This window comes from Phodopus roborovskii, unplaced genomic scaffold, assembly GCF_943737965.1.
Source record: "Phodopus roborovskii unplaced genomic scaffold, PHOROB, whole genome shotgun sequence".
Classification (NCBI taxonomy): Eukaryota; Metazoa; Chordata; class Mammalia; order Rodentia; family Cricetidae; genus Phodopus; species Phodopus roborovskii.
The window spans coordinates 924,797-938,039 of NW_026126470.1; the positions used below are offsets into that span (position 1 = coordinate 924,797).

The window sequence follows — 13,243 nt, forward strand, 5'->3', positions numbered from 1 at the left end:
GTGTGTGTGTGTATGTGTGTGTGTGTGTGGGGGGGCAGACATATATAGAGTCTGGTCAGCTACTAGCAGTAATAGTATTCCTGACTTCACAAATGCTTTTAAACTAACAGTCTTATATCCCTCGCCCACCTCTGTCAGAATTAACATCTTGTTACTTAATAGGTAGGAAATTTTTGAAGTCTATTAACTTATCAGGCCACTAATGTCATCAGATAGCATCTTGGGCCTACAGAATAGCTTCCCCCATCTTGCTGTGCCTGCCTCTCTGATGTATCCATCAATGTATTTTAAATTTGCCTTGATTTATGACTTTCTTTGATTTTTAAAACTATAAATTTCAAGTAACTGTTTCCACGTTGGGATGTGGAATTTGAAATAACCTGAATCTGTGTTTCTGGATCATGATCACTCAAAATATCTGTAGAATAAACTATCTCTTAGTCCTTTAAGGAAACAACAACTAGCTTAAAATGTTTCACTTTTAAGATAAACCACTTTGTACATTTCTTAATTTCTGTCATGTATTGCTTTTGGTCAGTTGCTACCACAGACATTGAACCTGTAATTATGAGAACCAAGGCTCCAGTGACAACATTAGGTAATGACCTTTTTATGTCTTTACACACGTTCTCTACTTACTGCCAGATCCATCTCTACCTGGGTCAAGGGGATTTTTCTTTCACTCAAACTTCTTATCATTAACTGTATTTCTCATTTTAAATATATCTAGAGTACTTAAAGGATATTATAAGTCACTGTTCAGCTCTTTAACTACCCCTACCCCTATTATCTTTGCAAATGCTTCCCAGAGCCCATGAGTCTATTCAGTACTCAGTATTAGTCTACATTAAAAATAAATTCCTGGTCTCATCGGAGTGCCTACCCCTTAAGCTATCATTCTTGAGCTATTTTTTGAAGATGTAAAAAAAACTTTGGTTGTATGCAAGTGATTTTAGGAAGTGTAAAACACATACCACAGTACTAATTTTAATGGCTTGTATCCCTAAACTGAGTCTTTGAAAGGACAATTATCCAGAAGCAGGTTAGCCAAGGTCTCCCTGATGTGATCTCAACATGCCATGTTTCCAGCTCCCATTAGGTCTGCAACTTCTTTGATGCTAGCAACTAACAATAAAAAAATCAGAATAACAAAAACAACATCATGTAGTCTGTTCCATCCGTCAGCAGACCACAGATGTTTTATGTATATATTACCAAGAAAGAGACACTTGATTCTCCAAATTCAAGGGTCTGAGAAGGTTTCAGAAGCTTCACATTCATGTGTTCATCTTTCTTTAATCCTGAATTCATACAACCACAATAACCACTTTGCTTTCTCCAGCCCCCAAAACAACACGACCAAGACCTCGCCGCCCACGCCCTCCTAAAGATAAGTCCACCCCAAGCCCAAAGACACCTCAGACTAAACCAGGTAAATGCGGTTCTTGGCTCCTTTGCCTCTGCCTTGGATGTGACAAAAGTGATAGTGCCCCTGTCATTAAGGGTTGAAGGCTTAAGCCATAGGAAGCAGCTGATACCAGCATGGCAGTCTGGCCAAACCCTATGAATTCTTTGTATTGCTTTCATGAGGAATTCTTTGTTACCTGAGAATTTTATGTGTTTTCTTTTTTCACGGACATTTAATTACACTTTGCTCTTTGATTATAAATTGGAAAAATATCTACATAGTATATTTGATTCAAGAGTCAAGTACTTTATTAAATGCCACATCGCATTCTATCTGTGGGCTAAGCATTGGCGGTAGCAGGTGACTTAGTTGAACAAAGAAGCAACTCTTATTCAGACATCATAAATAGAAAAAAAAAAATAAAAAAGAACAGGAGCAGCATTAGGTGGTTACTGTTTCACTAACTGTTGAACACATAATTCATTCTTAAGCAAAAATTGTTTAATATGGACCTGAAATTTTTAGCCTTTATAGATTTGCCAGAGAGACTAAGCCTGACTCCTAAAACTGAGAGAGGAAGATGCCATGTATGGAATTAACAATAGAAAGATAAGAACTAGAAGTGTAGCCTGACTGAGAATGGCAATATTTGTTTAGCTGAACCATGATGTTATTTTTGGAAAGTCCACAAAGATCACAGAAGCCCAACTTCAGTGATTGCTTTGAGCCTATTGGCATGTCCCGCTAGGCTACCCTTCATAGCCCAGTCTTTTCTGTATAATGAAGAGATGGAGTAACAAGTTCCGTGGACTAATGTCCCTCCAGATCTCGCTCTTTGCTTGCCTTTGCTCAAACATAGGTCTTCATCTATTCCCAAAGCAGACTCAACAGAATCAAGCCTTGTCTATTTTGGTTATTCTTCACTGTGTCAGAATATATATATATATATATATGCAATTGTATTTATCATGACGCCAAGATTTGTTTTCATTCATATATATATATATATATATATATATATATATATATAGTCTTACAAATTAGGCTTTCACATTAATTTCATATGATTGTTAAACACAATATTATTATATGCATAACATTTTTTTCTAAGCATAATTTGCTATTTGCTAATGTACATGCAATCAAAACCTGTAGCTAACTGTAGAAAAACAAGCAAAAACCAGCTTTACTTCTATACAAATGCTAAGAATAGGGCTGTGTTGTACAAACATCTGTGAACCCCTATGTAGAAACTTTACAGTTTTTTGGTGTTTTTCCTGTTGTGGATTTTGACTATAGAACCAATGCTAGACTGGTAAAGCCCATATTCAGGTGAATTTGACGTATTTTCAGATATGTTTCATATTTTCTTGTTTTAAATTGCTTTTGGTTTCTCACAGCAGACTTGAGACCTATCACTTCTGAGCCATCTTTAGGTAATGATTCTTTATATCCTTCTGTGGGCACTTTTGTCTGTTCGTTGTTGAGCATCACCATGTGTTGAGCGTCACTGTGGTTGCTGAGGAGATTATGGTAATGTTTCCAGTTTTATCCAGTCATAGGACTGATCTCAGAAGTATTGCAAGTTTTCTTACCGTTTAACAGAAAGGTACCTTGGCTTAATTCGGGCTAGTTGTCTGATCTTTGGCCTGCCTTGAACCTGTGTCCCGTCAGTCTGAGTCTTTAATCAGACAACTGGCCCTCCTAAGGGAGACCTCCAATGTAAGAGCAGGGATGGCACAGTGACAGTTATCTGAGAAGTTTGTGTTCCAAATTTCAAGTTCTGTGTTACGCTTTTCAACTCTGCTGATATTTCAGTAACTTTTACAATACTTACTCTAATAAATCGCCAAGTACAGAACTTCCCCAGGCACAATCATATTAATTTTAAAGCATCACTGTGGAGTTGGTTCAAAATTCACACCACTAGAGTTGAATGTGGATTTATAACCAATTTGGGGTTAGAGATGTGTTCAAGGAAATAGTGGTGGCTCTTAACTTACATTTCTTAAATGTAATTATATCTAATATTTTTACTCTGGAGGATTCTCAATTATTAAATAAATCTGTTAATGTACTAGAGGAAAGCTTTCAAACCCTAGTGACAGGATTTCTTAGCTCAAACTGTTAATGTTTTTTTTGTTTGTTTGTTTGGTTTGGTTTGGTTTTTTGTTTTTTGTTTGTTTATTTCTTTAAAGCTTGACAGGATACATCATCCTAGGCAAAGGCAAACCTTTGGATTCAACATCATACTAATTCTAAGTTCTCTTTCATCAGCTTCAACAACCACAAAAAAAGTCCGCCGCCCACGTCCCAAACCTAAAACCACACCCCATCCAGAAGTACCTCAGACTGTATTGGGTAAATATGTGGCTTGTGATTTAGTCTCTATTAGAAGGTGTCCTGCATATCTTTTCATGGTGAAAACGCCTTGTTTGCAAGGAGAACATCATGTCCCTAAGAACTTTATGCTTCTTTCTTAAAAATATTGTCTCTCCATGGCATTATGTATATTTTTCTTACTCATCTTCAAGATGAGATTGCTTGGTATAGTATTGAGCCATAACAATCTGATCATTAAGCTTGTTTCACTCTCCTAAAGCATCTCAAACCTTGGCTCAGAAGTAGGGGGCATAGTCTTATGTACCACTTAGTTGACAATACACCATCAAAGAACACCTGTCCCACATGAACAGAAAGTAATGTAAGGCAGCATGTTCATGAAAGTATAAAAATAATTTGAGCACCCAAATGCTACATATTATGAGCTCTGTGAAAATTTAGATGAAAAAAAAATCCAAGCTAATTATTAAGTGCAGGATTTGAAATATGAAAGAACACATGGAGAATGAGTAAAATGACTTCCAGACAGAGGATAACATATTGATACTCTCCTGCCAGTTCTCTTATAGAATGAATTACAGAGACTGGCTCTCAGAATGAATTAAAGAGATGGGGGATGGGAGGTGACTGAAATCTTCAAATTGATCCTATAAGATTTAATGGTTCTCCCTTCTGCCCAAGATCATGCTCTTTCTATTCATAGAACTAAAGATACCCCAACCCAGTGATGACAAAAACTAAGAGGTGGTTCTTCATCTTGTTGAGAAACAGTATGTTCTCCAAGGACTTCGCCTCTTAATGAATGTGGTTTCAGCTTCCGTATAGCCATGAACAGCCATCATAGACAAACCATACTGTTATTCCAACACTTCCTACATTTTCTTCCTTTTCACCCTCTATATCCCTGTTTCTGTCAGCTGCAAGCAGGTCATGGATCTAGCACATACTCAAGTCACAATATAAATACAAACTCTATATCTGCAGTGACAAAGTGTTAGTCACAGGGACAGAATCACTGGAAATCAGAGTCTGTAAACTGCATTATGTTCATATTCAACTATCAAACTGCTCATTGCACCTAGCACTGATTAGTGTTTAGAGTGTTTTCTGATTTTTGCCTTTCCTAAAAATTTCTGTGTTGTCTTCCCATCTTTTTCTGATAATGAGTCAGATTTTCTATATAGGTTCTTATGTTAGTTAAAATTGGATAATTACCAGCAGTGGTATTCCAGAGTTGATATCAAGGAGATGCTCAACAGAGTCCGAGAGCTGTGACTAACCTCTGAGTCAAATGAGTGTGTAGTGATTCTTTGAAGAAGTATTCAAATAAAAAAAAAATGTTCATTTTCTCCAGTTACGAATATTAAAGAATAAATAAATAAGGTTGCTGCCCATGAAACCTCGATTTTCCTGGTAGGATGAATTTTCTAACATTCCATGCATTCATAAGGTCTCTTTGATTTCTTTTCGTCAGTTCCTGCTACAACCCTTGAACCAGTTATTAGAACTGAGGCTCCAGGGATGACCTTAGGTAATGACATACTATGTCCTTTCGCATCTGTATTTCTTACCTATTTTGTCACCTTGACCACCACCACTACTGGGACTTCACAAAGCTTCTGCATCTTCAGGTCCTTCAACTGTTTAACATGTTTGAGTGTTAAAAGGGTATCTTGTTTTTATGAGATCCAATGTACTGAAAAAGAATACACACATACACAGATATAGGCTTATAGTCACCCCTTAGATTTTTTTCTATCTCTGCTTCCATGTATCATGTTAATCATGGGGACATTTTTTTTGTTATGGGCTGCCTATCTCTGTACATGTAGCAGAATCTATGTACCATCTAGGCTTAGTTAATTTGTACAGTTCTTATGATAGTTTTTTTTACGCACTGAATTTCTGCATTTTAACCATTTCAAGCTTTGTTTGGTTTTGCCATTTTAGAGAATGATAAAACCTTGATTTTATGAGGATGAAAAAAGAAAAATATACTCAAGGGTGGTCATTTGAAGTTATCAGGACTTTCATTAACATGAAACTACCCATACAACCCCTGTGCACACTGTAACTCTGTAGCATTTTGAAATATTTTTTCATCCAGCAACTCTTTTTTTTATTTATAATTTTTTTATTTAATTTTATATAACAAAGTCCAATTAAATGAAAACAAACATTTATACACAATATTTGGGAATTTGGGTGTCGTTCTTTCCAAACTACTTCCTGCTGGTAAGGGGCGCTGTCTTGGGGGATTCGAAGAAGATTCAGATATCCTAGCTGTAGCCTGTAGGGCTGTTTTGTCCAGCTGTTTTGAATGTAGGATCAGCTTGTACTCTTCATCCACAACTCTTAAACAAAGTTGTAGGAAATATTCTTGATATATAGATTCATATTCATCATGAGTTTTGTTTCTTGGAGAAATACAAGTGTCATAAAAAAGCACAATACCAAAACAGGGACAACTATTGTAAGCTTGAAAGGGAAATTCCTTGAAGCTCAAGAAATCATAAGAAATGTATTCCTAGTCAACATTTCCAGAATCCAAAATATATTAACCTGAGATTTTCTTCCTTCAGCTCCCAAACTGCCTCAACAACCAAGCCATCCACATCCCAAACCTAAAACTACAAGGCGTCCGGCAACACCTCAGACAGAACCGGGTAAATGTGTAGGGCCCATGTTAAAAATTCTGGCAGCCCACCCAAGCAGGCCTTTACAGAAAGTGTAATGGCAACTGAGGGCCAATGGATGGCTCAGTCAAGGAATAAGGGATATAATTTAACGACCGATATCCTCATGTTCTGTAGTTGTTTTTCTGACAGTGCCAGTCATTATCAAGTGTTCATGGCAACTATGTACATTCATGAAACAACAACAGAACGAGTATATGTGTGTATCAGTGGGGTTGATTTACCAGTTACTGCCAAGTCCTGAGTCACAGTAGGTATTCAGATCAGACAACAATAAGCACTTTCTCAATGGTGCCAGAGAATAGATAATTCACTTCAGGCTTGGTAGAGCATGTGGTCTCTGGCATGTTTTTATTGTTTGTTCCCCCCAACTGCTTACAGATATAAAAAAGTAATTCTTACAGGGGTGGATAATGGGGAAGTTCCAAAGCACAGAGAATGCTTGGCAGCCAGTGAAAGGAAGCACATTTTCTCTTGTGAAAAAGATAACATTTCCAGGAATTGGATGGTTTTAATGAGGCTCCTACAACTAATGGCCCATAGGACAAGTTGAAAAGTTCTAAATGTTGAACTTGGGAGCTTAGAGTATACCAGAGAAATGATTTATTACCACAGTTGGAGCATTAACCAAGGCTTCCTTGCTGTGTCACAGAGTGACTGCCCCTTGTAATGCTCTCTTATGTACTCAAGTTGGACATCTTCTCAGTAAGGTGGATTTGTTCTAGCTGTTAGTCAGCCTTGTTAACTAGAACAGAATGACTAGCACAGACTACTTACAAAGGGTAGGTTTGCCTAGTTCATTAAATGATTCCTTCCCAAACACTTCCCCCGAAGTAGGACTCTATGACTGTCCCCAATGAGTATTAATCTCCTTGCCTTTGAGTGAGTGCCTCTGTGACCAGGAATTCACGTCAAATCACTGTCAATGACAAAAAGAAGGCATGCTTGTTTAAAAAGGGTGAAAAAGTCAAAGGAACAATCTCCTACACCTTTAGGAGATCTGAGTGCTGTGGGAAGGTCTCTGGTATCCAGGGCCATAAGATCCAAGGTAACTCAAAGCTTTTCTTTCTTCAGCTAGCAAATTGTCACAAAGAACCCACCGCCCACGACCCAGACCTAAAACCACAGTGAGCCCTCAAGCACCTCAGATGAAACCTGGTAAATTGGGAGTCGGTGGCTTCTGGGTGAGCCCCCGTGGTCTGTCCCATCACAGACTCAAAGCAATGCTGGTGGTAGTCAGTAGCAGCTCTTACACACCCTCAGTGTGAGGATAGGAGGAGGCACCAATAACTTCCCTGTGGATGTTTTAAGGAAAATTCGGGTAGGTGAGATGTAGGAGGAGCTAGAATACCTTATTCATTCTATGTAAGACCCTTTAATTCAACTTTGTATTCAGTAAGAATTTTACGCTATGCATTTCTATTCAGATCTTAATAGGGAAACTACACCGGAAAACCCAACATGTTTAGTTCAAGTCAAAAAATGCTGAGCCTCTTACATATCCCCAGCCTCACATTTGCAATTGTAAATAATAGACCCATTGTAGAAGATTTTTTTTTAACTTCTTATACAAGAAAACTGAGGCCAAGCAGCAAAATAACAGCCTAGAATCCAGGAAAAGAAATTTTAAGGTTGTCTGGGTTTGGAACTTGGGTACACTACAGGATTTTGATCAATGGAGAAAAGAGGAAATAGAGGGACCAGACATATGTGTAGGTCAGCCAGAAATATAGTAGAGTCCAGATGAACTATATTTATAAGGGTACATCAGGACAGTAGAGGAGGAGGTTGAGAATTGGTTCAGAGCTTAGGATACAGAGATACAGTATCACACACAGACACTTTGATTTCCACCTTTTATGCTTATGGGGAAGACAGATGCTACACTGGGTGCTAGACTAGAAGCTTCCTTTTATGCTACTCTTTTATGGCTTCTGCGGATGTAGTTGGTTTTTCTTTCCCTATCGGGGCCTGCCACCCAGCTCCCAAATAAATACTTGAAAACTTATTCTTTCTTATATGAATCCCAAGCCTTAGCTTGGCTTATTTTAGACAGCTTTTTAAGCTTAAGTTTATCTCATTTCTCTTTAACTACATTTTGCCTCTGGCCTTTCTACCTTTCTTTATTCTCTCTCTCTATCTTTTCCTCCTCCTTACACCATGGCTGTCTGGCCCCTGGCATCCCCTTCTCCTCCTTTTTTAAGTTCTCTTGCCTTCCTACATTTCTCCTGTTTAGTCTCCCTGCGCACCAGGCCCACGTATTTCTCTCCCCTGCCTCGGTACTGAGGACTCAGCACCTTTTTAGACAAATCAGGTGTTTTAGGAAGGCAAAGTAACACAGCTTCACAGAGTTAAGTATGTGCAACATAAAAGAATGCAACACATCTTTGCATCATTAAACAAATATTCGACAGCATAAACAAATGTAACATATCTTAACCTAATATTCCACAACACAAAGGGGTCTCAAATTCCACAAAGTAGGCAGGATTAGCACAAGCCATGTGAGTGATTATTTTTATGTATGTTTCAAACCTCTTATTTCAGGGTTTACTCATGGGAATTCATGTAATGCTTTTAGCTTACTTTTTTAAGAATATATCAAGTAAATGCATTAAAATATTTTCCATCGTAGTGTTTTCTATATATACCAGAATTCATTTGTTAAAAACATTGCAGAATGCCATTCTGACTTCTTAACTCTGTAACTTCCCAGGTTAAACAGCTACACCCAACAACCATCTCAACAAAAGTTTAGCAATCACTTAAACAACATTCTTTCACATAAAAATTTAATTAAATTTTTCCCTTGGGACAATTGTTATTCTAGTCATATATATGTTATATGTAAATGTTCTAACATAAGTATGCATTTTAAGTCTCTTTGGCTTATTGTGTTGTCTTTGGCCAGTTCCTCCTGTAGTCCTGGAACCTGTCACTCTTAGACCTGAGGCCCCAGTAACAACACTAGGTAATGTTGCTAAGCTATTTTTGTAACAGGTCTTTTCCTTATTGTCACACTAAGAATTTAATCTTACTTTATAGGGTAGCTGAGTCATAACTGTGGCTATTCAGTTATATTCATCTAAAAATTATGAAGACTTTGTAATCATCTGCTTTTAAAATGTCATATTTGAAACTTATTTGGGCCATTTACCTTCCACATTGCCTACTTGAAGTGTGTCCTGTTTAGTGTTTTGTTTTAAGAAGGCTTTGCTACAGCTGTGTTTCAGACATTCTAGAAGTCTCAGCTACACAGAGAAGCTATTAACAACTTCGTGGAGCCCAAAGGGCCCATGGCACATTTATGTTTCACTTTTTTTTTCTGTTTTGTTTCTATTTAATAAGGATTATTTTGATAATTATATAGAGAATATATTGCAGATTTGAAAGACTAAATCACAAATCATTAGTGGAAGTGTCCATTATCCATTCAAATTTAGGGATGTCTCCTACTCATTTTAGTTCCAGCCATGCCACTAATTAGATAATAATTACTAGCCTTTATTTCTATAATTAAATGGTAACTTTTTCTTCATAGAATTTATGATTAAAAAAACTAGATGATGGATATATGAAAACCAACAAGCTATTATCTTTTCACCTTCCATAGCTCTCTGACTCATAAATAATGAAAATACATAGTAATCCAATCATTTCTTCCTTTAGCTACCAAAACATCACAACGAAAACCTCACCCACATCCCCAACAAAAGCCTCTAACAATACCTGAAGTACCCGAGTCCAAACCAGGTAAAACATATGCACCCAGTTTAAACAACCTCAGCAGTGTGAGCTAGCAAGGTTAGAAGATACCTGAATGACAGAAATTTCAGTGTATCCCATGAGAGCAAAGATTCACGTTGGTGGCCGGGGGGAGGCACAATAGCTCCACCATACAGCTGTTACGCAGACAAGGCTGAATGAGGGACATCTGTGGGCCACTGGATACCCACTGTGTCCCCTTTGCAATCTTCTCAATAACCATGCATGTTTTATAACTTCCTTTTATCTCTTAAAAGTAAAATTTCTTCAGGATAATTAGATCCAGTTCAAAGAAAAAGCATTTACTAAATACCTCCCTCATATCTCTTGAGTCACTTTTGAGTCAAATTTGTGTGGGAGATACATCTTGATTTTTCAAACTTATAAAACAGAGTGGAAACATTTTTTAATATAAATATGGTTGAAGATGGCATAAGAAGAATCTTCCAAATACAAGATTAATTGGGGCAGGAGCTTAAGTAAAAAGTGTTAGGTGCCAGGAAATAGAGATTTAAAAAAGTCGGGTCATGAAATCACATTGGAACAGAAGAATAAAATGGGAAGGAGATATAAGTGAAAATAGCGAGCAGTCTCTGGAATATTGCTGTGGAGCAGTTCCCCCTTCAAGGTGGTAGAAAATCCTTTCATGCCTCTGCCAGTCTTAGGACACGCATAGTCAAGGTCTTAGAACTGTGATAGGTCAGCACAGAATTGGTCTGGCAGACATCAGCAACCTTTTCTTTCTCCTAAAGGCATACTCCTTCTTTGTCTGTGATGAAGGAGCCCCACCAATTCATCATGCTGATGCCTCATTCTCTTTCCAAATATGAGCTCTAAGCAATGCCTCGACAGTCCATTTTGGATTATTAATCACCAATAACTAGTTATTAATAATGCCAATTATTTATATTATTGATCAATTAATGATTATCAACATTGAACAATTGTTTGAGGATTAATTGAATCACTGATTAATTATAGTATTGATAATTAAGATATTAGAATTGACGAATGAGAAAACAGTTGCCCAACTTAGGTATGACAGATTTTTAGGGAGACAACTGCTTACTTTTCCAGGTTGATGGTTTTAAAGGTGGCACATTCTTATAGAAACTGTGTTATGTTAGGAAGACTCATAATGAAGAGATTTTATTTTTCAATTATTTAAAACAATCATTTGGTTTATTTTAATGCCTTTGCTCAGTTCCTACAACAGAACTCGAACCTGTGACACTCAGAACTCAGACTTGGGTGACAACAACAGGTAATAACATGTGGACCTGGCTGCATCCTCTCCTTTGCCATTGCCAAACTCATGACATCAATGTCATAGTCACATGTTTTGCTTTCTGTGGTGATGCCATTACTCTCTATGCCATTCTATGAAAGTCTTCATTCTGGAAGGCTTGAAAGCTATGGCTCTTCAAAGAACTCAGCTTTCATGATACCCACCTAGACCTAACTCATGTCATCTGTCTGGCTTGTAATCATGCGAAATCATTTTGTCATCGAATGTGTTTTGGAGAATGTGACTCTCAAACACAGTTTTCATAATTTTAACACTTCCTATAGTATTGAGAAGTTAAATATCAGAAATTCTCCTCTTTAGCCATTCATTCACTTGTGCCATGTGACATTTGTTCTTTGATTGACATTTCAGTTAATTATACGCATGGTCTTACTTTAACAAACTATCAAAGAATTCCTGATCAGTCATCACTTTACCACCACCATGTTTTAGCAGTGATTCTCAGCATTTTTGTGTGAGTAGTTATCCCTATATAGTCCAGCCTCAAATTTTTAAATATCTCAGGTGGGTTGTGCTCTTCCTGTCTCAGCCTCCTAAACACTGAGACTAGGGTGTGTGTTACTGTTCCTGGTGCCTCAATCCATTTCTTCTACAAAAGTTCTATTTCTTTGCTCTTCAGTTCTTGAGCTATCCACTACATTTTACATGTGAGTCCTCTTCCAATAGGCCTTTGATTATAAAGGGAAACAATAAACTATAATATTGGTGAAAGTTTTGAATTAAAAAGTTGAAAATTTGAATTGCCTAAAATATGAGAAAAATCTGATAAATTTAACTAAATTTCTCCCCCATAGCGTTTGAACTAGACTTTGTAATAATGGAAGATTTTCTTTCCTCAGCTCCTAAAACATCAAAACAGACCCGCCGTCCACGCCCCAAACCTAAAACCACACAAGCTCCTGAGGCTCCTCTAACTAAACCTGGTAAATTGAGTTTCTGGTCACAGGGCTACTTATAGTAATTCTGGGGAAGCTAAGAGGAATGCCATTGGCAGAAGTGTCAGCTCATGTGGCTGAAGGCACCTTGTGATCTGCTTCTGCCACACCTTCTATGTGTATGGGGGGGGGTACATTAGGGACAGCTGAATTGCTTATGCTGTCTGCGTATCACCTCTACCACACATCTTATTTGTTACTACTGATTTAATTACATTCTTTTCTTAAAGACAAAATGTCACAGGGTCATATGTAGTAGTGCTGTGATGGGATAATTCCCTAAGAGCAGTTAAAGGAAGTTCTTGAAGGAATGATTCAGAAGTTTAGATCTAACCCAAAAAGCATCAGTGACCTTTCCTATCCATCTAGAACACTCTTTCCATGAAGAGAGCAGAGAGCTGTTTCACTTGGAACCACACTTAGGAGATTGTCCTCATCCTGGTTTGTTGAGTACCTTTGTCATATCAGAGACCTCAGTCCAACCCTACACATGACTTCTAAGGATGCATGTGATTCACTTGCTGTATCTTTGACTGTATTGGCTGTATCTCATACAGAAAAAATGTTTGCCCTATCTGTGCACATTGAGAAATGTTATTTTCTTAAAGCGTCTGCACAAAAGCCCACAATCACAGATGTCATATCTGTGCAGTTTTGGTAAATGTCTAAAATTTCCAGGATGCTCCTCTACAGTAGTTGGGGTGAGGTGCTCCACATACCCAAAGGGATATCTCCTTGATATTATTAAGACATTTAGCACAAAGTTTAGGCAGCCACTGAGTACTTC

At 37.6% G+C, this 13,243-nt stretch overlaps 1 protein-coding gene across 1 annotated transcript in view; it reads left to right on the forward strand.

The window, feature by feature from the left end:
- Positions 1–13,243, forward strand: part of Abi3bp (ABI family member 3 binding protein) — a 158,111-nt gene that overhangs the window by 89,546 nt on the left and 55,322 nt on the right. The window contains exons 22-32 of the mRNA XM_051191629.1: positions 539–598; positions 1,343–1,432; positions 2,809–2,844; positions 3,686–3,769; positions 5,226–5,282; positions 6,334–6,417; positions 7,522–7,605; positions 9,371–9,418; positions 10,117–10,200; positions 11,417–11,476; positions 12,361–12,444. Coding sequence (XP_051047586.1) covers positions 539–598; positions 1,343–1,432; positions 2,809–2,844; positions 3,686–3,769; positions 5,226–5,282; positions 6,334–6,417; positions 7,522–7,605; positions 9,371–9,418; positions 10,117–10,200; positions 11,417–11,476; positions 12,361–12,444 — 771 coding nt within the window. The remainder of the gene's footprint in view (positions 1–538; positions 599–1,342; positions 1,433–2,808; positions 2,845–3,685; positions 3,770–5,225; positions 5,283–6,333; positions 6,418–7,521; positions 7,606–9,370; positions 9,419–10,116; positions 10,201–11,416; positions 11,477–12,360; positions 12,445–13,243) is intronic.